This window comes from Zonotrichia leucophrys, chromosome 5 (assembly GCF_028769735.1).
Source record: "Zonotrichia leucophrys gambelii isolate GWCS_2022_RI chromosome 5, RI_Zleu_2.0, whole genome shotgun sequence".
In the NCBI taxonomy this organism is placed as follows: domain Eukaryota; kingdom Metazoa; phylum Chordata; class Aves; order Passeriformes; family Passerellidae; genus Zonotrichia; species Zonotrichia leucophrys.
In genome coordinates, this window is record NC_088175.1 from 585936 (window position 1) to 609593 (window position 23658).

At 49.7% G+C, this 23658-nt stretch overlaps 2 protein-coding genes across 2 annotated transcripts in view; one reads left to right on the plus strand and one right to left on the minus strand.

Moving 5' to 3' along the window:
• C5H14orf39 (chromosome 5 C14orf39 homolog) overlaps positions 1-429 on the minus strand; it is a 32045-nt gene extending 31616 nt beyond the window's left edge. Inside the window, exon 1 of the mRNA XM_064713595.1 lies at positions 402-429. Within this exon, the coding sequence (XP_064569665.1) occupies positions 402-429 (28 nt within the window). The remainder of the gene's footprint in view (positions 1-401) is intronic.
• A 1505-nt stretch (positions 430-1934) lies between these two features.
• On the plus strand, positions 1935-4537 carry SIX6 (SIX homeobox 6). Its single transcript, XM_064714213.1, has 2 exons — positions 1935-2735; positions 3825-4537. Exons 1-2 carry the CDS (start codon positions 2164-2166, stop codon positions 3991-3993), a joined length of 741 nt encoding a protein of 246 aa, XP_064570283.1. The 5' UTR covers positions 1935-2163; the 3' UTR covers positions 3994-4537.
• The last annotated feature ends 19121 nt before the right edge of the window (positions 4538-23658 follow it).

Sequence of the window (23658 nt, forward strand, 5' to 3'; positions counted from 1 at the left end):
GGTGGGATGGAAGGCTGGAAGAGGACTCTCGGCAATATTTATAGATTATATTCTCCTCTTCTATAATTTTTCTTCCCTCTCCCTTTTTTTTCCCCCCCTAAGCAGATCGGCAAATCAAACCTGCATGAAGGTGAAGCCGAAAAGTCACTCCTTTTATTATTTTAAGTTTCTGTGGAGTGTCTCTGAACTCGTGAGTTTTGTGTGCGCTTTTATGTCTCCCCAGCTCTGTCGGGTTTTATGAAAATGAGCAGTATTGAAAGCTTTTCCATCCCGCTAGCTGTGAGCCTCACATAAATGATGTAAATGGCTCGAAGGGTTTTTTTCAAGTGAACTGTGTAGATCTGTGAAAATAATATCAGGGTTTTCCGTCAGAATGAGCTTAGCACTGTACTGAGGCGTACCATAATCTGACCCGACACCTCCGACCATCTGCGCTATCTATCTGCCTTCTGATTTACCAAATCTTCACAAGCAAAAGACAAATTGTACTTGATACTAAAGAAAAGACGGCGAGCCTCAGTCCAGCTCCATTTCTGCAGAGAAATGATTGGAGAAAATGTAAATCTGTTTAATTTCGGTCTACAGGCAACTAGCAAAGGAGCTTTCTTAAAGAAGGGAAGAAAGGAAAACAAAAACAATAGGAAAAAAAATATTAAGGGGGGGCGGGAAGAGACAATAACAAGATATCAAATTAAGAAGGGATTTTTTTGACAAGCATACTAGAAAAAAAAATACATTGCAAAGAGCAGAGGGGAGAACATATTGAGTTTAATTCAAAATATATGCTGCCTTTCCGAGCATGGTCCCTAATTCCCGGGAAGAAATTACCACTGAGCAGCTATTTGTAGAATAAAGAGTGGCTTCTTGATCATCCGCCCGTTCTCTACGGAAAATAAATCGTATCCTCGTAGCTCAGAAAGAGATTTCATCCCACCCCGAGACGTCTGGAGCCGGCCCCATTCCTCCGAACGGGCGGTCGGGGCTCACCTCGCACCCAGCCCCGGGGTACTTGTCTCTCTCGGGGCACCGAGGGGGGAAAAAAAACCCACGGGGAATGATTATTACAAGGTGATCGATATTTCAAAAGATTTCAGAAATCTGCTTTTAGTCGCTTTCCTGACCTACAAATGACTTCTCACTCCTCGCGACTATTCTCGGCGTCTATTCAGGACCATTCAGCCGAAAACAATAAGGGTTTAAATGTTTAAAAAAAAATTTAAAAATAGCGCTTTGGTTGAACGGGAAAGGGCGCTGGACTCTTTGCAGATAATTCCTCGTCTAAACCGAAATGGGAAGTCACCTACAGGGGGAAAGGGGAGAGTTTTTCCCTAAATCTCGGCTGCTCCCGCCGCACCATTGTCAGTGACACTCCCAGCATCACTGTCACTGTTACGCAGGCAATCTTTTTATCTGATTTCTCAGCTCTGCCTTGTCCCCCTCTCCGCCCCCGGCTGCGAGGAGCTCTGTGCGAGCATCACCGGGCCGGAGCCCGCAGCTTTGCCGGGGAGATGTGGGGATCCCGGCCGTGCTATCGCTGGGACCGCTCCCTCCAACCTGGGAGGGAGCCGCGTTCCCTCCCCTCACGCTGCGTTCCCCGGGGCTCTCTGCCCTGCCCGGGTCGGCGGGGGCGGGCGGCGGGGTCGCGGTGCCCGGGGAGCGGGGCGGGCAGCGGGGCGGGGAGCGGGGCGGTGCGGGCCCTTCCGCCGTGATTGGCAGCGGCTGACAGTGAGTGGCAGCCCCGCCATGGAAACCCGGGAGCCAATCTGCCGAGCCCGCAGCGAATCAGCCGCTCCCGCAGCAGCGCGGCGGCGGCGGGGAGCTGCGCTTGTGCCTTTTCTGGTTTCATTTTTTTCTTCTTCTTTTTTCCTCCTTTTTTTTTTTTTTTTTCCCCTTCACTCCCTCCCCCCCGCCCGCCCTCCCTCCTCGCTCCATCCTCCTCCGCCTCGCCCCTGCCCACCGCCCCCAGTCGCCGGAGCTGCCGAGCGCTCCCCATCGCCTCTCCGCCCTCCGCCGTCCCTCCCGCGGCAGCTCGGCCGGCACCGGAGCAGCGGAGCGAGGGGCGGCCCGGGGCCGCTGCCCCTTCCCCGCCGCGGGGCTGTGCGCGGTGGCGGCGGGCATCGCCGCGGGTGCGCGGAGCGCGGAGCGGAGCCCGGCGCCGCCTCCATGTTCCAGCTGCCCATCCTCAATTTCAGCCCGCAGCAGGTGGCCGGGGTATGCGAGACCCTGGAGGAGAGCGGGGACATCGAGCGCCTGGGGCGCTTCCTCTGGTCCCTGCCCGTGGCCCCCGCGGCCTGCGAGGCGCTCAACAAGAACGAGTCGGTGCTGAGAGCCCGGGCCATCGTGGCCTTCCACACGGGGAACTACCGGGAGCTCTACCACATCCTGGAGAACCACAAGTTCACCAAGGAGTCCCACGCCAAACTGCAAGCCCTCTGGCTGGAAGCGCACTACCAGGAGGCGGAGAAGCTGCGGGGCCGACCCCTGGGGCCGGTGGACAAGTACCGGGTGAGGAAGAAGTTCCCGCTGCCGCGCACCATCTGGGACGGCGAGCAGAAGACACATTGCTTCAAGGAGCGGACGAGGCATTTGCTGCGGGAGTGGTACCTGCAGGACCCTTACCCCAACCCCAGCAAAAAGCGGGAACTGGCTCAGGCCACGGGACTTACCCCCACGCAAGTGGGCAACTGGTTCAAAAACCGCAGGCAAAGGGACAGGGCAGCAGCCGCTAAGAACAGGTAAGGAAGGTGCTGCCCGTCCCGTCGGGACACAGCTCCCCCGGGGCCGGAGCCTGCGGGGAGGCGGTGCGAGACTGCCGGCAGAGGATGGGGGAAACGATCCGGGGAGATTTTTCAGCGAGATAAAGCCGGAGCAGCGGGAAAATATTAAGGCTTTTTAATTATTTCAATTTAATAGGGGAGGATCCCCGCCCTGGGCGCCCTGTTGTCTGCCCTGTGGGGAGCGGGACAGGGGAAGCAGGAGAAGGGACGCCTGCAGCCACCGGCTGGAGCTGGCAGCAGAAGGGCCATGTTCAGGGGCTGAACGGAGACAAACCCCTTCAAAGTTTTGCCCGGACATATAAATACTGATTTGAGAAATGTCCATCCTGAAAAGAGCCAGCCATGCTCTCTGTGGGCCCTGCCGCAGCCACCGTGCCCTACTCTTCCACCGGAGCCATCCGGGAACATTCCTTGGGATATTGTTCTTGTTTCTATTATATATATATAAATATATAACAGAAATACAACCTGAAAAAAAAATATATAATTTTTTAAAAGTGTATGTTACAGAACAAAATCACGGCTCTAAATGAGCAGCGTTATCCCAACGCTAGTGACACAAGCAGGCGGCCCGACAAGCAGGGGAGGGAGCAGAGTTCTCCCTTTATCTCCTGCCCAGGACCCCGGGGTGGGGAAAACTCCCTTTGTCACACCTCAGCCGGGCTGTCGCACATCGGGGACGTGGGCGCTGTCACCCGGAGCCCTTTTTTACGGGCTAAGGGAAGATGTAAGGCCTACTGGTCGGGAGACACCGCCCGGGAGTTGCTGTAGGGCATTACTGACCCCTAAGACAAGGCCTGTTTTGGGGACAGGCTGCGGAGGACAGGGACAACTTTCCCTGGGTGTGCCAGCCGAGGAGCGGGGCTGACCCTGGGGTGGGCACCTTGTTTTTCAGGCAGAGCTGAGGAACCGGATGCCCACCCAGCTCCTCCTCTCTCCCATCGCTGGTATATGCGGTGAGAGCCGGGGCAGGGTCGGGGAGCCCCTGGGGGGACCCGGGGGGTGCGGAGGGCGGGCGGTGATGCTGTGTGTGCCGCTTCCTTGCAGGCTACAGCAGCAGGTCCTAACGCAGGGCTCGGTGCGCTCGCTGCCAGCGGAGGAGGAGAGCGGCGGGGAGGCGCTGGGGGCCGCCTCCAGCCCCGCAGCCAGCCTCTCCAGCAAAGCGGCCACCTCCGCCATCTCCATCACATCCAGCGACAGTGAATGTGACATCTGACACCACGGCCGTGGCAAAGCGGGCGGAGAGGGAGGCCCGGCCCAGCGGTGCCTCGGACGCGGCCGGAGCGGCGGGGCTGGCGGTGCCCAACGCGGGGTACGGGGCGCTCCCCGGCCGCGCCGCCCTCCCAGCCCCGCAGCAGACTGCATTAAAAAGCGTCGTTAAAATCGTTGTCGCCTTTATTTCGAAGGATTTGCAGAACTGATGCCTAAAAAGAAATAATTAAAGAAAGCCCAGAAAACGTAAAAAAAAAAAAAAAAATCATCAAGAAACCGAATGCCAAGTTGCAAAATGTTTGAGCGCCCGCTCTTATCACGCGGGGTTGTTTCATGTTGAAAAGACGCTGTTCTTTTGGTTGGGTTTTGCTTTACTTTAAAGGGTTTTTTATATATATATATATATAATGTTTATTTACTTATTTAAGGGATTGCTATGGTAGATTTTTTTTCTATTATTATTAATTATTATTATTATTTTTGGCTTGTTCTCTATGTGCACAGGTGACTTGTAGAGCATGTGCAGGACGAAACTGTATGAAGCAGCCTAAAACCATAATAAAATATTTGGTGAACGACCCCTCGCATCTGCTTTGAAATGACGGTGTCGGTTCCAAGCCCTCCGGTTTACGCAGAGCAGATCTCCGAGGCCACGGGTATTTCAGCAGCAGCTCGGCAGGACAGAACTGGCCGGTCCTTGGGACCAGGGATGATGTTTTTGCCAGGCAGGGAGCTGGGAGGAGCCGGGATGAGGAGAGAGGAGCGGGAACGGGGCCGGCGGGGGATGCGGGTGCCCGAGGAAGGGAAGGAGGCGGCATCGCCTCGGCTTCTTCTCCTCCAAGGGCTGAAGCGCTGGGGATTATCGGAGGCGAATTTTCTGAGAGGAACGAGGGGAAGAAAATGAAAAAAAAAAAATATTATGGAGAGGAATTGTTGGGGCACAGCCCGCCGGGGAAACTGAGCTTCCTCCCTCACCTGGCAAAGGCGAGGAGAAGATGGAGAATGAACAGTTCTCCGTGCCAGTGAAAGGCCATAACGGGGGCTAAATTACCCCAAATCGAGACCTCTGCGATGTGCCCGTGGCTGTCCCCACCATCCGCCTCCCTCGCTTTGTTTTGATGGAGGAGACCAAACGCCAGGTCCAAGGAGCGTGCTAAGCTTTTTTCCCCAGCAGAAGGATTTTATATTATACAATTTGACATTGATCTTTAAATCGCCTGAGCTGTGCTTTTTTTGTCTTCTCGGTCTCATCGCGTTTACTTGCCTGTCCTCAAAGAGATGCCTCCCCGGTAAGCTGATTGCTTGGCTCGATTTATTTAGCAGCCGCAGCCTGGCACCGGGGGAAGCCGGGCAGCGCTGGCAGCAGAGATGCCCCGGCTCCGGCTGCCTGCGAGGGGCAGGGGCATTTCAGCTCCGTGATGGTTTAATTCAGCCCTGCTGCCTTTTATCGGGAGGGATGTTCCCGTCCAGGCAGTGACTTCTGCCCCTCTAAGTTTGAATTTACACCTGGATTCAAGGCGTTTACACCCTCCATGCCTAAAGCTGCGTTCCGTCCCCAATGCATGTGCCTTGGTTTTCCTTACAGATTATTCCAGGGATGGGGCGGGTAGCAGGAATTTTTTAACTGTTTTTTCAAGTCGGGCATCTCTTTTCAATTTACAGGCAGCTCTTTCCCTGGTGGACAGGCAAATAATTTACATTTTAGGAGTGCTGAGGGTCGGATCGCAGGGCGGGGAGCAGGGGCAGAGCAGGGATCTCTACCTGAGTTTGGGGTACCCACCTACGGGAGGTCAGGAGAGCACTTTGCACCCCAAACCCTGAGGTTTGTTGCCTCCTGAACCCCACTGGATTTAAGCCGTGCAAGAAGAGCCCGGCTGTGCTGTTTAAGCGCCAAACGAGGTTGGGGTTTTATCTTGGGTTTGGGGTTCGTTGATGGGCAACACTTCCCACCCATGAGGTTGTTTTGGGAGCAAAAGCAGTGTTCGCCCTCAAAACGGAATCTGCTGAAATACACCTTTATTTATTCTTTCTTTATTTCTTTTCCTTCGCGGAAAATCGGTGAATTGTGTTCAATTTCTCCCTCGGCTTCTGCGGGCAGAGTAGCAGCGCTTGTTGTGGCGAATTAAAGATATAAAGAGAGCAGAGAGCACATGCACTCAGCGTCGGCTAACGCGGGATTTCTTTGCCACTAAAAAATTTGTTCAATGGGCAGCGGGGATGATATTGTCTCTTTCGACAGAGGGTTTGGGTATCGTGAAGGATGCGGCATCTCCCGAGAGAGTGCAGGGAGTGAGCGGAGGGACCCTCCCGCGGGTGCTGACGGCAAGAGCACAAACCAACCTTCGGAAAGAGTGGCCGGGGTGGGAAAAAGAGCACGGAGCCCCTGTGGGAAGAGCAGCCCCGCTGCCCGGCCTTGCTTGTTATGGGAGAACGGGAGAAGCGAGCATCTCCCAGCTCCGCTTCTCCACAGCCGGAGCCGTGGAGCTGCATCCACGCCTTCAGTTCGACCAACAAGACCCAAAATAAAAACCCGCAGTTTCACCACCCCGTCCCCTCATTTGTTATTTTTTTTCCCAACTGTTCTTTCTCTTCCCTTATTGAATGTCCTTCCCCAGGTTTTTCAGGAATTTTTTTCCCCCTAAAGATCAGCCCAAGCCATCGCCCTCCCAAGCCTCTGGTTGTTTTTAAAATAATAATAATTACAAGCGGGTAAGAGTGAAGGATCTTGTATTTACATTAAACAAAACGCTCCGAAAAGGGTCACTAAAAAGTCTGCCTTGACCCCTCTCTCTCCGGCTTAACAAAGAAGGAAAATATTGTATCAAAAGTGAAGTGAATGGGGGAAGGCGGAAAAGAGAAACAGCTTTTCCTCTCTTCAGCTGGGAAGGGGGGAGAAATGTTTGAATGTTTCCGTTTCTTTTGAGAAGCGGGGCAGCCCCGGGCAGGGCTGAATGGGAAAGTCTTGTAAGCGGGCTGGGAGGCTGTCAAACTGCTCAGAGGTAATCACTGCTAATGAAGGGGTCTCCAGCCCTCCCTGGGACAAAGGATGCTTACGAGTGCTAGCCGGGACTGAATACCTAATAAGTTTGCAAGGGGGAAAAATGAGTGAGCTGTCTGTAAATTGATTTTGTAAGAGAAAAAAAAAAAAAAAAAAAAGGAAAAGCAAAAGGCTTGCAGGTTGGGGAGAGAGCCTGGCTCTGGTGCAGCTGGGGACAGAAGGCCCACTTATCCAGGGAGCATTGTCCCAGTCCTGCACTGCAGAGGAGGACTGCTGCTGTTTGCAGTGGAAACTGTCATGGAGGGAGGGCTGGGGGATGCAAGAGCCTTGCAAAAACCACACCAACCCCTCCAGGCCAGGGGTGCTGCCCCAGCTGCTGCCTGGCCCATGTGGGTGCTGCCTGCACACTCATCCTCACATCCCAGTCTGCACAATCCTTGCAAAGCCTTCATCCCATCCCCATCCCCATCCCCATCCCCATCCCACAGCCCAGTCCCACAAAAGGCACTGCTCCCCATTTGTTCTGCCTTTTGCCCCTTGTCTAACCAAGAGGTTTTCTTTGCACAACAGAAAAATGGGTGTCTGTAAATTTATTGAGTATCACACCACCAGCAGCACTTCTCTCATTTGGGAGGGCTCCTGTACATGGGGCCAGCTTTGGCTCTCTGCCCTGGGTGCTGGGAGATGCAGGAGGGGCTGGTTCAGGGGGAAACACCCCTGTGTGACAAGAGGAGAGAGATGTGTGTGCCGTAGCTGTGGGAAGCAGGAGAGTGAGCCGCATTTTGGACGTTTCCCGCATCCAATTAAAGGCTTGGGAGGATCAGACTCTCGCAGATCCCGTTACCCCTGGCTGCTGCGGGGGTAATACCGTGAGAGAGAGCGGAACACTCCCAGCCGTGCCTGCCCCGCCTCCCAGCAGGGCCCGGCACCGACTCTTCCCTGTTCCTGTCATTTCTTTCTTTTATTTCCATTAAAGATCCACGTGTGCTTGCCGGAGAGGAGGATGGAAGCATCAGAGGCCAAAGGGAAAGGGCATTTGGGGTGCAGGAGCTGCCAAACTTTGACCAGTCCTTTCTCTTGTCCCTTTCCCAAGGCTGCCCTGCAGCCCCAGCACCCCAAAGGAGCCTGAACCCAGGGCTGACCTTGCTGTTCCCCCACCCGGAGGGTGAGACCGAGCTGGGGATCCAGGGAAGAAGCATTTCCTCTCAGATCCTCCGGGGCTTGCAGCACTTTGCACTCTATCAGCGTTTATTCCTGGCACCAGGGTGACAGAAGAAGCCCGTGGATGGATGTTCCCTTCTGTCAGGACGGGCTGCAAGACCCCCAGCCAAAGGCCAGGAAAAGGCTCCCTTTCCTTCATCACTCGCTGCATCAAATTTAAACTCCCCCAATTTGCAGAAATTCCCCAGAAAGCTCATTTTAACCCTGCTGCCTTCTGATCTGTGACATAGGCCTCTCTGGCACACATTTTCCCCTGCAAGAAATATGGTTTGAAAGGAAATTTTCAGCTTCCAACCATGTTAAAGCAAACTGGGTTCACATATTTGTCATCTCTGCCTCTTCCCAGAGGTGGGAGAGAGGCACTGTTGCCCATAATCCTCCACACTGTTAATTTTCTCTTTACACTTAGCAGAGCTAGTGTCATTCCATCCCACTGGAGTCAGCCCACAGCATCAGCCCTCACTACTGTTCCCATTATTTCTATCCCAAAAATCCTAAAAGTTGTGCCAGTCACCCATTGCTCTCCCTGTACAGGCTCTTCTCTCACGGTGTGGAGCAAAACCCAGGCGTTTTACTTGTCTTTCATCTTGGGGTTGTCTGACAGAGCTGAGCCAAACCCACTTCTGAGGGTGACCCTCACACCCAGCATGGGTGGGATGGGATCCTCACCCTCCCCACTGGCTGCTGAGGGAAAAGCCTCTCCTTCCCAGCAATGCCCAAGGAGGGGCTTGGTGGGACCTCCAGCACTCCCTCCCCACCAGGCAGTGACACAAATGGTGTCAGACAGGACTTGCAGCTCACTGTCCCCAAAATCTGGATTTGCAACTCATTTTCAGGCAATCAGGACAGCCTCATGAGGAGGGTGTCCATATGGAGAGCAGACTTATGGGATGGTCTCTTTTTTCCTTTTCACACCTTCACCCAGCACCCTCTCCTGACTGGAAAACACCTGGCAGTGTTTTATCTCTTTATTGTCACAGTGCAGACTTGCCATGGAGCAGGAAGGCACTCTGCCATGTCTGTGCTATCAAATGGCTTGTCCTGACACTGCTGCCTGCTGGTGGGGTCACCTCTCTGTGATTTTTGGCCCCAAAAAGGGGCTGTGTCCATGGGAAGGACTCTGCATGCCCTGCTGGCTGTTGAGCTCTGCCCTAGGGATGGTGTGAGAGCCCTGCCTGGTCTGAGGCAAACCCCAGCCAGGGACTCTTCTAACGTTTTAATAGGATAAGTGATGAACCTCAGTGCCCTCATATGCTTTAATGTACAGATACAGCCAGACTAAATCACTTGAGACATCCCAAACAGCCTAAAGGATTTAGACACATCTCTTTATTTCCATTTAAAGCTGTTCCTCTTGATACCTCCTTTTTTTTTCTCCTTTTTTTTTTAGCTGTCTAATATAAAACAAAGGTGTGAGAAGAGAGGTTGTAATAATCTAGAGGTAGGAGCAGAATGGAAGCATCTGTTTGTCCTGAGCACCCACATATTATTTGCACTGGTCTGAGAAGTTCAACCCCTTTGAAAACTCCACAAAAGCTGGATAAAGATTTCAGAGTGGAGCCTCTGAGACAAACAGCCACTGCTGAGATCTGCCTGCACACACAGGTATTGATCAGCATAACAAGCTTCTCAGCCTTTATTCAATAACTCCATAGTAACCTCAATGGCACACTATTTGGGGCTTCTCTAGAATGAGCAGGAAGTTTTAACCCAGCACTACCTTCTCTTTTTCCAGACCTGTTGATTTCAACGAGAGTTCTACAACAGGAGAGCAGGACTCAGGGGTTTTTTTTTGCATCTTTTTTTTTTTATTTATCTTTTTTTTTTATATATATTTTTATTCAGACCAGCCTTTTTCTGGTCATTAGTGGTTCCATTCAGGACAAAGCCATCCCATTCCTCCCAATGTCACTGACTGAAATGCAATGTGCTTCTTCAGAAGTTATTCTTGAAATGCTTTCAGAACACATGGTTGTAATACCAAGGCAGCTGAGGATGGAAGGAGAGCTCTTCTTTGGAGCTCTGTATGGGAGGGTAATTCCCTGTAAAATGTACAGTGAACCAGGCACACACAGGGACACACAGGCACACACAGGGACACACAGCTCCAGTGTCTTTCAAGCATCTCCAAGAAACACAAAAACACACAACCATTCCTCAGGGAGCAAATCACTGTCTGCAGGCTGGGAAAAAACCTTCTCATCAACACCTCTATCAGGACATTTTACTGGAAACTGCTCTTCAGGCCAGATCATTTACTAAGTCAACATGAAGACTTTATGGGTTGTTCTTCAAAATTCCCTTGGCTTGCAACCATTTTCTCTACGACGCCTTCCACCAGTGCAGGTCAGCAGGCAGCCCTGGAGTCACCTTGGGGCCAGATGTCCCCTAAAGTGCCCTGCCTGGAGGGGGCTGATCCCCAGGCTGCCGTGTGGTCAGTGGGAGAGAGCAGGGCTCAGGTGGGTGCCCCAGGGCACCTAATCCTGCTCTGGTTACGCTGCTGAGGTAATCCAGCCCTGTCCATCAGGCTCTGTTGCCCGGAGATCCAGCCCCAGCCTCCTCCCGCCCTGTCCTCAGCAGCAAGGAGATCCAGGCAGTTTTAACCAAGATCATCTCTCTAATCAAGTTCACTGTCTGCCAAGGCTGGGCTCTGCCTATTGACCGCAGAGTGAGAGGAGGCTCCTGAGGGCAGCGCTGATTTCTGTGAGTATTGTTCCTGCTCAGCCATGATCCTTTTGATCCCCTGAGAGCCCCAAGTGCTGAAGGAGTGATGCAAACCAATTTGGTTGTTAAGCTTAAACTGCTGGAGTGTTTCCTGGCAGACTCGTGTGCCAGGTCACCCGTGGGTCAGAGGGACTGCAGGGCTCCAGTGGTGGGATGTCCTCTGCAAGGAATGGTTCTTGAGGCAACACTAGAGCCACGTTGCTACTTAAGAGCACAAAGCTAAGTGGATCTCATTATTTTACAACTTTTTCTAAGCTATTTTTTCCAGCAATATTACAATTTATTATTAGTTAATCTAATAAATGTTCCTATTACAGTATTTTAGCTGTTTTCTGCCATTTTCTCTAGGCTTTGGTTCTGATGGAAAATCATTGTCTCTTTGCTGAAGAGGTGAGCCACACAAACTCTGCTAAAAATCTTCCCCACAGAGGCATCCTTGGTGTGCACCAGACTTGATGGATATGGTTGTTTACAAGCATCAGGTCTTGCCTTTCCCCTTTCCTTCATCACACATTGGCTTTCAAGTGTCTCTTCTCAAAATTAAGTGTTTGTAGGACAGGGGCTTTAAGCAGATGAAATATTAAAAACTAAATGTTTTTAGCACACCCTCAGAGTAAAGCGAATGAGCTGCTCTGCCTGCAGCTTGTTTTGTTAGAGACAAAAGTATTTGTTCTATTACTTATTGATGCTGCTAATTGCCATCTGAGGGTTTGGAGGGGCAGGGCAGCAGGCTGCATTGCTGGATGTGGAGCCCTTCTGAGATAAATGAGCTCTGAGAAGCAAAGAATTTGCTGTAGCAGCCCTGGGATATGTGCTGCATTTTGCAGTATGTGCTGCGTTTTTGCAGTGGCACCCAGTGCTCTCCATCTCCTTGCAGAGAGAGAGCTGCTTGTGCTCATAATGCTCAACTCTTTTTTTTTTTTTTTTAGGAAGTCACAAAATGCAGTTGCCTCATTTTAAAAGCCTGAATTTAAAAATGCTGACCCAAGAATTTAAGTTTAGGTTGAATGCTTGCATGTTCACTTTCCTGAATCAAAACCAGGTTCTCCTCCCTCCCTCATGCCCACACTCATCACACACATCCACACACACACAGAGGGAGGAGGCTGTGATGGAGGGAGCTCTTAGTGTTCTGTCTAAACTAAATGTCCATTATGGAAATAAACATGCTGGAGGAAGAAAAAACCACTGCATCCACATTAGCCCTTGAATAGGTTATTATTTTACATGTACAGTTTACAGCTTTTCACATAGCTGGTACCTCTTGTATTGGAGCATGAACATTAACCTTCCACAGCTCACCTTGGTCTGCAAACTGCAGGAATCAATTCTCCTAAGATGGATGTTCACATCTAGTTAGCTTTCTGCATTATCTCAGCTGGAGAGGTCACTAAAAATAGTTGTATAGCACTTTAAATTTTTAACAGGGAGACTTTATTATCGTTTAGATCCATCATCGCTGCTTTACCTACCACGGTTCTTCCAGCTGAAATAATGCACAGAGCTGGTAGTGGCTAAGTGTTTTCAGAGTTCATGCACTGATGAGCAGGACAGCTTGGACAATATCTGAATTGCTAGCAACAGCACACTGAGCAAGATGCATGGGCAGTGTAACATGGGTTCAGTAAATCCCCACTGCTCCAACTATTTCAGAAAAATGCCTTCTTTTTGCTGCTCTCCTGCACTGCAGGGGCAGGACTGATCTGTCAGTGTGTGCTGCCCTGCTCCTGCACAGTCACATCATGGCCAGGAGTCCCCAGGCTCCTGCAGCCCTGCTGGGGTGTGTGTGGTGCCAGGGAACATTGAGGGGCTGCAGGAGCACACCCACACTGTGTGGGACAGGGTGACAGAAGAAAGGTTGTCCTTAGCAGCGCTGCAGCACAGTTTTCATTTGATAGCTTTATCTTCATTGCTTTCAACAATTTCCTGTGCTCTGATACGAATAAGTCACCTTGCCAAGGCCCTCACAGCCTTCCAGGCATTACAGCTGGCTGTTCTCGTGTCACCTCTGTGTGTCACTACACACAGGGGGTTGTGGGGATGCATTTTGTCTGTTCAGGTTTGTCTGTGTTACAGAACCAACCCAGCCATTGGGAGGTTTCTGAGTTCCACCTTCCAAGTACACACAGGTGAGAGCACAGGGCCTTGGCCCAGATGCTCACACTGGCATTGTGAGTTGTTTTCTCTTGTAGAATATTTATTTAAGCCATGAGGGCAAGGCTCAGAGAAGATATGAAATGCCTGGCAGCACAAGCAGAGCATCAGAAATCACCAAGAGTGATGGAGAAGAATGTCTCCTTCATTACATTGCAAAGTAGACATAATTAATAAATTGCTTTCATTTCTTTAGGAGAATGGTATTAATTATTTGTTGCATAGCTAAATAAGCAATACCTCCTTCTGTATTAATTGCTGAGATCTACATTACATCTTGCTATCAATTCAAGCCAGAACCAAACACATCTTAAGAGCAGAAAACAGGTTCTTGTTGACTTCCATGGCCATTAGATCAAATCCTTCTACAGTAGCTTGAGAATACAGCTCTCAGGGCTTTAATTACCTGGATATTAAAAACTTTTTAACAAGCTGCACAACAGAACCTAAGAAAAGTCTTTTCCCACCCTTGCATTCTGCATCATATCTCTAGAAGAGGCTGAGCTGCCAAGCATTAAAAACATCCAGAGAGCAGCTCTCACTGCCTTGGACCTTGGACAGATGGACTGGAGATGGTTCCCTCCTGGAGCAAGAGGGAAACTCTTGTGATGGGTAACAAGGTGGATAAAATCATAGAATCATAGAATGGTTTGGTTTGGAAGGGACTTTAAGCTCATCCAGTTCCAACCTGCTGCCATGGGCAGGGACACTTTCCACTATCCCAGGCTGCTCCAAGCTTTGTCCAACCTGGCCTGGAGCACTGCCAGGGATGGGGCATCCACAGCCCCAGTAACATTAAAATTAGCCATCTTGCAGAAGACCAGGGTTATTTTCAACAGCCAGCATTTTCATCTTGGTGAGGGATGGAAGAAGTACATAGCTCTGGGTGTTGTGTAATTCCTGTCTCTCATTTCTGCCTCAGAGAAGTTTCAGAAACTGCTCTTTGAAAAATGAGCTACCTGTATTTTTTACCTTGCAAATTTTTATTCTCAAGGAGAGTCCTTCAGTGGGTGCTGTTCTCAGCAAGTCAGCACTGGTCGCATCCAGCTAGCATCTCCCAGAAACCCAAGAGGAAAGCTCCAGGTTCCAAGGAAGCTGAAGAACCTTCAAGTCAGGGATACACCAAATTAACCAGACTTTCAGTAACTTTAATTAACCAAGCTTTCAGTAAAAGCCAGCAGATGCAGAAGTCTGTGAGCTGAGGGCTTTGCTGACATGGTGGGTTGGTCATGGCCCTGGTGTCCCACTAGGACAAAGCACACAGACATCCTGGCATTGCCCATGCTCATGGGTCAACACCCTCAGACCCAGAGTGCCACCCACCCCAGGGGTCCCTGCAGCACTGAGGCTTTGGAGGGGCCAGACCCCAAAACCAACAGGATTTGGGGTGAGTCTGAAGCCCTTGGCTGCTCTCATGGTGGCTCCTCTGCCCTGCAGTGTCTCTTTGCTCATCACAGACCCTCCCTTGCCCATGTGCTCTTTGCTTCAGCATCTTTTCAACCCCTGTGGTCCCCTCCTTTCTGCTCCTCCTCTTTTGCAGCCCTCTCCCATCATCCTTGGACAGACCCTCTCCCCACATCTCTCTGGAGCTGATCTGATCCCCACTGGGGCTCACAGAAACTCCTGGCACCAACATGGACCCACCTTTCCCACAGCCCCCGGCTGTCCTTGTCACACCAAGCCCAGAGGTGAAGGTGGCCTGGCAGAGGAGGAGCTGCCAGAAAAGAGCAGAACATCGAGGATCCCCACAGGGAGGCACTTTTGAGACAGAAAAGGATTTCCCACCCACAAACGTCCCTTTGAATTGTGAAAACTTTAAAGCTTTTTCCACCTAGACCATCTCAAGTCTCAGCACACCTAAACGTGGTGTTAATTGGCACAGCATCACCTGTCTGGAACCTCTGCTGGGAGCACCTTTTCTTGCATCATATGTAAGAAAAAAAAATCCAGCAAAAAAAAGCATTGTTTGTCTCCTGCTGTAAAAGTCATTTATCTCTTAGAAGCCTGTGAACCCCAAGTTCTTGAATATTAATTCAGAGATTTTGCCATTATTAACAATTTGACTGTGTTAACAATTTAACAGTGACTGTTTTCCTTCTGGGTGTAAAATTTACAAACTGAGGTAAAGGCTGCCACACATGAGAGGGACCCAGTGTTGACTCAAATGTGTTACTCACAGAGTTTATGAGCATACTGGGACACTCCATGGATAATGCATTTTTATCTTAGATGTTTAGGGTTGTAGGTGAAAGGTTGGACCAGCTGGAGGAGACCCCAACAGCACTGAAAGAAATAGAGGATTTCAAAGGAAATGAGATGCTTTTCTGGTGGGTTTTCAGTCTCTACCCTCACTCTACTGAAAGACTCCAATTTCTGTGAGTTATCTCAGAAGAGCATTCCCACACTGAATTCCAGCAAGGTGAGCATGGCACTGCAGGTGTCCCAGTCCATGCTGGGTGCAGAGCATGGCAGAGCCTTGAGGGTGGCCCTGGTGGCACAGAGGGATGGAAATGATGCTCTGTGACACATTCAGATGTGTTTGCACCCCTTCTTTCCATCCCCAGTCCTCTGGGAGCCCCTCTGGGTGTGCCCAGGGTAAGGGGCTGGCGCTGCCCTCACATCTGATTTCAGAGCCCAAAGCCAAGAATTCCATTTCCCCACTGACATGAGCAGGCCCTGGTGCTACTGCTGGGGCAAAAACGGGTAAATTGAGGCTGAGGAGTGGAGGAGGTGCTGGTGCACACAAAAACCAGCCCCCAAGGACCATCCTTTGCCTTTTGGGAAGGGGCAGCAGCCTGGATTAGGGATAAACGGATTTGTGCTTGCAGGACCCTGGGTCTCTAATTGGGTTTTTTTTTTTTAATTCCTGTAATCCTGGATGATTTGGAGCAGATGCTTCGAGATTACTGACAGGGCCCAAAGGTGACTGCAGGAAAAAGGAGCCAAGCTTGGGGGCTGGGGGTGCTGCTGTGCTCGGGGGGCTTTTCCCCTGCTTAGAGGGGCTACAGCACCAGCAGAATCACAGAATAACCGGAGCTGGGTTTGGCCCTGCACCAGCATTTGGGGTTGCTGGAAGTTGCTTTTGCTCTTTTTCTGGTGAATAATTTAATGCTGTGTGCCACAGCCTGCAGGTGGGGGAGGATGGAGCCCATTTCCCAGGAGATGCTGATGGGAAAGACAAAACCATACGGAGTTGCCAGAGAGATTTCATTTTCCCTGCCTGCTCCTGAGCGTGTGTGAAAATCCCCGGGGTGCTGGCAGCAGCCCTCACACCTGAGAGCCCCATGTGAAGCTGTGAAGGTGCCCTGCCAGCCAGCCAGGGCTGCAGCTGCTCCCATGGGCCAGGCCTGGCTGTGCAACCCACCAGAGGAGGAGAATTCAGCTGCTGTTGAGTTTAACACCTCAAATGCTGGTGGAAACAGACTTTTTAAAAGGCAATAAGACCAAAGGTAATGATTTTAAACTATTGGGGAGTACATATGAGGAAGAAATAGTTTTTGATGAGGGTGATGAGCACAGGTTGTCCAGAATTGGTGAATGCCCCATTCCTGGAAATATTTAAGGCCAGGTTGGAAAAATCTCTGAGCAGCCTGGTGTGGTTGAAGGTGTCCCTGGTCACTGCAGAGGGATGGCTGGATGGCCTTTAAATGTCACTTCCAGCCCAAAGTATTCTGTGAAAACCTGTTAAACAGAGGCTTGGTCTCAGCTTGGCACCATCCTGCAGCTCTTCTCCAGGGCTCTGGTGGAGCTGAGCAGCTCCTGGTGGCTTTCACTGGAGACACCAAGGGGCAGCATTGAGCAGAAAGACACAAAGAGCCATGGGACAGGAGGGCAAGGAGTTCCATCCAGGGGATAAATCAGGGGTTGTTCAGCCTGGAGGAAAGGAGGCTCAGGGGGGACCTTCTCACTTTGCACAGCTCCCTGACAGGAAGGGGCAGCCAGGTGGGAGTTGGGTTCTTCTCTCAGGTAACAGTGACAGGATAAGAGGGAATGGCCTCCAGCTGCACCAGGGTAGGTTTAGATTTAATGTTAAATAATCAACATTATTTAATGTTAATTTAATCTTAATCTTTTATTAAGAATTATATGAATCTTTTATTAAGATTAATAAAATTCTTCATGAAAGGGTGGTCAGGCATTGGAACAGGCTGTGACGGTGTTCACAGGGGTCTCAGGTTGAGGGAAGAGATGAGGATCTGACTCCATGTTTCAGAAGGCTGATTTATTATTTTATGATATATATTACATTAAAACTATACTAAAAGAATAGAAGAAATTATTTCCTCAGAAGCCTAGCTAAGAATAGCAAAGGAAGGAATGATAACAAAGATTTGTGGCTCGGTTCTCTGTCCAAGCCAGCTGACTGTGATTGGCCATTAATTAGAAACAACCAACACGGGCCAATCACAGATGCACCTGTTGCATTCCACAGCAGCAGATAATCAATGTTTACATTTTGTTCCTGAGGCCTCTCAGCTTCTCAGGAGGAAATATCCTAAGGAAAGGATTTTCCATAAAAGATGTCTGTGACAACAGGCAGTGGTGGAGTCACCACCCCTGATGTGTTCCAAAGGCGCTATGGATGTGGCACTTTGGGACATAATTTAGTCATGAACATGCCAGTGCTGGGTTATCAGCTGGACTTGATGGTCTTAAGGGTCTTTTCCAACCTTGACAATTCCATGATTCTTTGAAAATTCACTTTCCTCTGTACCAGCTCAGGAAATTCTGAGGATATTTCAAAAAACCCCAGTCAATAACCACCCTCTGCACAATGTGCAAATTCATTGAAGGTGATGCCCAAGAACATTTGGATTTTCTTGGCCCAACAGGACTCTGCTGTCCATTCATTATCTCTTCCTTCCTTTGTCTCTTCCCAGCTCCAGGTGGGATGAGCTGCAACCTGCACTTGATCTTTGGGAAACAGCTGCCTAAGCTATACAAAATGTTAAGAGACTGGATCCAAAAGCAAACCTGTGTTTATGGGTCCCCAGCAATAATTTTGCAAGCCTCTAATGCTGCAGCTCCAAGCAGCCATTTAGGCTAAAATCTCTTCCTCCACCTAAATTATTTAACAAATACCATACAAAGACATGTAATATCTGCAATATTCATAGCCTTGGCAGCAGGCTGGAAACACTTGGATTTGCACAGGGTTATTCAAGGCTTTCCTTTGAAGACCAGTAGATTTCCTTTGCTCCTCTGTCACTGAGCGTTGCCATACAACATTAATAGCACGTAACTGATGATTCATAGGCCATTTGTGAGAAAATGATGGCTCAGAGGTGGTTGCAGTAAACAAAAGCATATCTTATCAGGCTTAAATGAGATGTGTGTGCAGGCTGACTTGTGTGAGGCAGAGATGAACTGTGATTATTAGGAACTACAAGCCCCAAGCCAGGGAAGCACTTAAGCACAATCTTCTGCCCCATTGGCTTCCCAATGGGAAAATGGGATTTTTCCCTCTGAAAAAAAGCCTGGGATACTTCAGGGTGCTCCCAGGCTGTGCTGGCCCATGGTGTGCAGGATGTGGGGCTGTAATGACCCTTTCCCATGAAAGCTGATGATGGCAGCAGAGTCTTCCTCACGGGACAGGTAGTGTCAGCCTCCACAGCTTGGAAAGGAAGGGAAGAGTTTATCTGGCAATGTTAACATGAAAGGTTTGGATAGAAAAGCTCACAGCCAGGCAGTTTTATTGCTGCTTGGCAGAGCCAGCTGCTTAGAGAGGCTTTGGGTCAGGCTATTTAAAGGCACCATTGATCCCCAACCTGCTCCCTGCAGCCACGAATCTGAGGCTGGAAAGGAGAGAGAGCTCAGACCTGCTGAGGGTGGTCCAGAACAGCCCTGCTGCAGGAGAGCCTGCAGGTGAGGATGAGGATGGAAGGTGTGTGGGATGGAGGATTGTCGGGATCTCTCGCTGGTCAGAGTGACCCCAAGAAAGGTTAGAAAGTCTCTTTTCCCAGCCTGGTGCTTGAAGGAGGAGTCAGAGCTCTTCATTTCTCGGTCTCAAGGTTGTTTATTGTTCCTTATCTATAAAAAATTTTCTCCTGTCCTGCCGAGGTCCTCTCAGCAGGACAGTTCCAGGCACTCTGCCTGCCCCCAGGGCAGTGTTGTGTCTTTATACTGAAAACTACGTGTACAATGTTTACAATTACTTTCCAATACCTATCACCTGTGTTAGACAGTGAGCTTCTACTCTAAACCAATCCAAAAGTGCCAACATCACAGCAGAAGATGGAGGCCAAGAAGAAGAAGGAGAAAGGCTGGACATGCCCAGATCCCTCCATCTTGCCCCCCTGAACCCTCATACCAAAAACTCCAAAATCTACTTTTTCACCCTGTGATAACTTCACTATTATTCTACTTAAAATGTTGTGCCTTGCAGATCTTCATCTAAGGTTGGTAACTTGCCCCATGTGTCATAATCAAACCCACAGGGGCATCCTGGGCTCTGTGCCAGGGTCTCTGAGCCCCCTGGCAGGGTCTGGGCTGCTCAGCACAGCCAGAGGGATGTCCTGGGTGCTGACAGAGGATGAGCAGGGCTGTGCCTGCGCCCCTGTGCAGTGTCACGCTCTGCCTCCGTGTCCAGGCAGGGCTCCCCAGGCTGGCCCCAACCATCCCTGCTCAGATCAGCCTCACAAACTCTCCCTGTGCCCACCCTGGGCTGCTCAAGGCCTGGGCACTGAGGTGGCAGCAGGAGCTGTGCTCGGGGAGGGGAGCCCTTCAGGAGGGCTGGAGGAGCAGCTGGAAATGTTGGGATATTTTCATTTTATTTTTCTCTCGGTAGTAATTGTTTTTTTACTAGCTAGTAGTAGAATTATCATAGAATGGTAGTCATTTGGATTGAAAGGGATATTGAAGACTATTTTATCCCAAGCTCCCTGTCAGGGACACCTTTCACCAGACCAGGTTGCTCCAAGCCCCATCCAGCCTGGCCTGGAGCACTGCCAGGGATGGGGCAGCCACAGCTCCTCTGGGCACCCTGTGCCAGGGCCTCACCTCCCCACAGGGAAGAATTTCTTCCTAATATGTAATATAAATATCTCTTAGTTCTAATTCTCTTTTAATTTAAAACTACTCCCTCTTACCTGCTTGTGTAAGTCATTTTCCCACTTCATTATAAGCCCACTCCAGGTGTTGGAAGGCTCCCATAAGGTCTCCCCTTCCCTTTCCAGGCTGAACATCCCCAGCTCTCTCCCCTGTCCCTGCAGGAGAGCAGCTCCAGCCCTCTGAGCATCTTTGTGGCCTTTCCAACAGGCCCATGTATACCTGAGGCAAAGTTCTGGGTGAGATCTGACCTCCAGCTCCCGCTTCAACCCCCTCTGCCTCACTAAAGACTCTCCTGTTAACTCAGCCACTTGTTAAAGAAAAAACCTAAATTTGGGTGGTGGTTTGGGTGCTCATGCCTGCTGTTGTGTCCCACAGACAAATTCTGACTTTTTAGGAGAAAAGTGAGCTCTTGGCTGTCGGGGTAGGCGTCAGGGCAGGGCTCAGTGCGCTACCTATTGTAAGTAGATATTTAGAATAGAGACAACAAGGTAAAGGCCTTTTGAGCGTCTAAAGGGAGGAAATGATGCCTCAGGTTTTAGGTTTTATGTTTTTCAGATTCTGTGCTGCTTTGGTGTGTATTTCTGAGCTTCATATTAGGGAGTGGTGAGCTCTCTGCACAGAGTAGGGAGACAAAACAATTCCTGCTCTAGCTGGGCACCAAGGACAGTCACCCAAATCTCAGGCCCAGGAGTATAAACAACATGGACTGAAGAGAGAAAAACAAGGATGGGGCTTCATAACCTAAAGCTGTAATTGGACAATTAACTCAAATATGCAAATGGTGCAGAAGTTATTAACCTTGTGACCAGTTGTCCGTTTTGTGACCATTTTGGTTCATCTTGGGTGCAGCCCTGGCTGAGCTCCTGTGCTGCCCAAGGTGGATCCATTGAGGCCTTTTAATAAATCCCTACTTTATTCTTTAACTCAGTCCAGCCTCTGTTCTGGGTCAGCTTTCACACAGCATCACCCACAGCTCCTGGAGCAACAGCTCCACCGTGTGAGAGCCGGGAGCCTCCAGGCACCAACTGTTCCACTGTGCCTTTATTCACTGCTTAATTTGCATTATCAGACTCTTTTTTGCAAGTGTAAAAATATTTTGAATATAAAATATATCATTTTAATATAAAATATTAAAATATTTCAAAGAGCAAAATATTTAAAATATAACATTGTAATATAAAATAGAATTATTTTAATATAAAATAGATAAATAATTAATATAAAATAGAACATATTTAATATAAAATATAACATCTTAATATAAAATATCAAAATATTTCAAAGGCAAACAGACACAGCCTGCACCACCACCCCAGCACACAGATCCACAGGGCAGCTTCTCCTGGGTTCCCACAGGAAGACACACTGATTATGGCAGGAGTGGAAAACACATTGTTATTAAACACATCGTTAAATATTGCAGCCTCAATGTTGCTGCACTGCAGCTCCTGGGAGCCTGCAGTAATTCCACATGGGCCCTGCTGCTGGCCTGACCCCATGTCTGACAGATCACTGTGGGACACAGCTCTGCCTTTATTCACTGCTTAATTTGCATTGCCAGATTCCTTTTTTTTTTTGCAAGTGTAAAAATATTTAAAATATAAAATATATAATTGTAATATAAAATATAAAAATACTTCAAAGAGCCAAATATTTAAAATATATTAAATAGAACATTTTAATATGAAAATATAACATATTTAATATAAAATATTAAAATATTTTAATATAAAATATAAAAATCATTTAAATATAAAATATAACATTTTAATATAAAATATAAAAATATTTCAAAAAGCAAACCAACACCCCTGCACACAGATCCACAGGGCAGCTTCTCCTGGGTTCCCACAGGAGGACACACTGATCATGGCAGGAGTGGAATACACATTGTTATTAAACACACTGTTAAATATTGCAGCCTGCAGTGTTGCTGCACTGCAGCTCCTGGGAGCCTGCAGTAATTCCATCTGGCCCCGTGTCTGATAGATCATGTAGGACACAGCTTTCCCCTGATTCCCCTTTCCTGCTTCTGCCCCAAGGACAAGGTCGCCCACTTGGCATTTTTTGGTTTGGCTTGTGGTCTCTCCATGGGCTGTAATGGTTTAATAGTCCCACTGGAGCCTGCCTCTTGCCCAAACACTCCCAGCACAGCAAACCACAGAGTTATGTTTTGCGCTTGCTCAAATTCCCTGACTCAGGGTCCCACCCACCCTGCTGGGGCTCCTCTCAGTGCTGAGCCCAGCCAGGGCTCCCCAGGGCCGCCCCAGAGAGGTGAAGAACCGGGTGGCACCTCCAGAAAGCTCAGAGGAGCTCAGGCACACCCCAGGGATGGTATCTGTGGGATGAGGGCTGGCAAAAATCACCTTCCAGCCTGGTCAGTAAAACCATGGGGCTGTGGAAAGAAGGATCTCTGGGTTCACTCTCAGGCTGTGTTTGCTGTTCTCCCCTCCCTGGGGCTTCTCTCTGTCTTTGCTGCCCCGCACAAAACAAACCTGACCCATCTGGATACACCAGCCCTGGGTCAAGCCAGGAGTTTGCTTTTTCTTAGGGTTTTTGGTACCATGTTGCCATTCCCCATTGCTCTCTGCTCCTTTTCCCTCTCCACCCCTCTTACTGCAGATGTTTTGCACAGAGGGGAGCAAACTGATTTCCTCAGTGATCCCCCAAGTGTTTGCTGTCCGTGCCAGCCCTTCCCTGATGAGGTTTGATGGACAAACACTCCCTGGCAGCCCCAGGAGGGCAGTGGTGTGTGACAGGTGTGTGTCAGGTGTGTCAGTGTGTGTCAGTGCGTGTGTCAGTGTGTGTGTCAGTGTGTGTCAGTGTGTGTGTCAGTGTGTGTCAGGTGTGTGTGTCAGTGTGTGTGTGTCAGTGTGTGTGTCAGTGTGTGTGTCAGGTGTGTGTCAGTGTGTGTCAGGTGTGTGTGTCAGCGTGTGTGTCACTGTGTGTCAGTGTGTGTCAGTGTGTCAGAGTGTGTGTCAGTGTGTGTCAGTGTGTGTCAGTGTGTGTGTGTCAGGTGTGTGTCTGTGTGTCAGTGTGTGTCAGGTGTGTATCAGTGTGTGTCAGGTGTGTGTCAGTGTGTGTGAGTGTGTGTGTCACTGTGTTTCACTGTGTGTCAGTGTGTGTCACTGTGTGTCAGTGTGTCAGGTGTGTGTCAGAGTGTGTGTGTCACTGTGTTTCACTGTGTGTCAGTGTGTCAATGTGTGTCACTGTGTGTCAGTGTGTGTCAGGTGTGTGTCAGTGTGTGTCAAAGTGTGTCTGTGTGTCAGTGTGTGTCAGGTGTGTATCAGTGTGTGTCACTGTGTGTCAGTGTGTGTCAGTGTGTCAGTGTGTCAGGTGTGTGTCAGAGTGTGTGTGTCACTGTGTTTCACTGTGTGTCAGTGTGTCAATGTGTGTCACTGTGTGTCAGTGTGTGTCAGTGTGTGTGTCAGGTGTGTGTCAAAGTGTGTCAGTGTGTGTCAGTGTGTCAGGTGTGTGTCAGGTGTGTCAGAGTGTGTGTCAGTGTGTGTCAGTGTGTGTCAG

Bases quoted from the DNA above. Each gene is read 5' to 3' on its own strand.
- SIX6 (XM_064714213.1), top strand. From the start codon at position 2,164: ATGTTCCAGCTGCCCATCCTCAATTTCAGCCCGCAGCAGGTGGCCGGG. The intron at 2,736-3,824 runs GTAAGGAAGGTG...GCTTCCTTGCAG, and splicing joins GCAGCAGCCGCTAAGAACAG to GCTACAGCAGCAGGTCCTAA.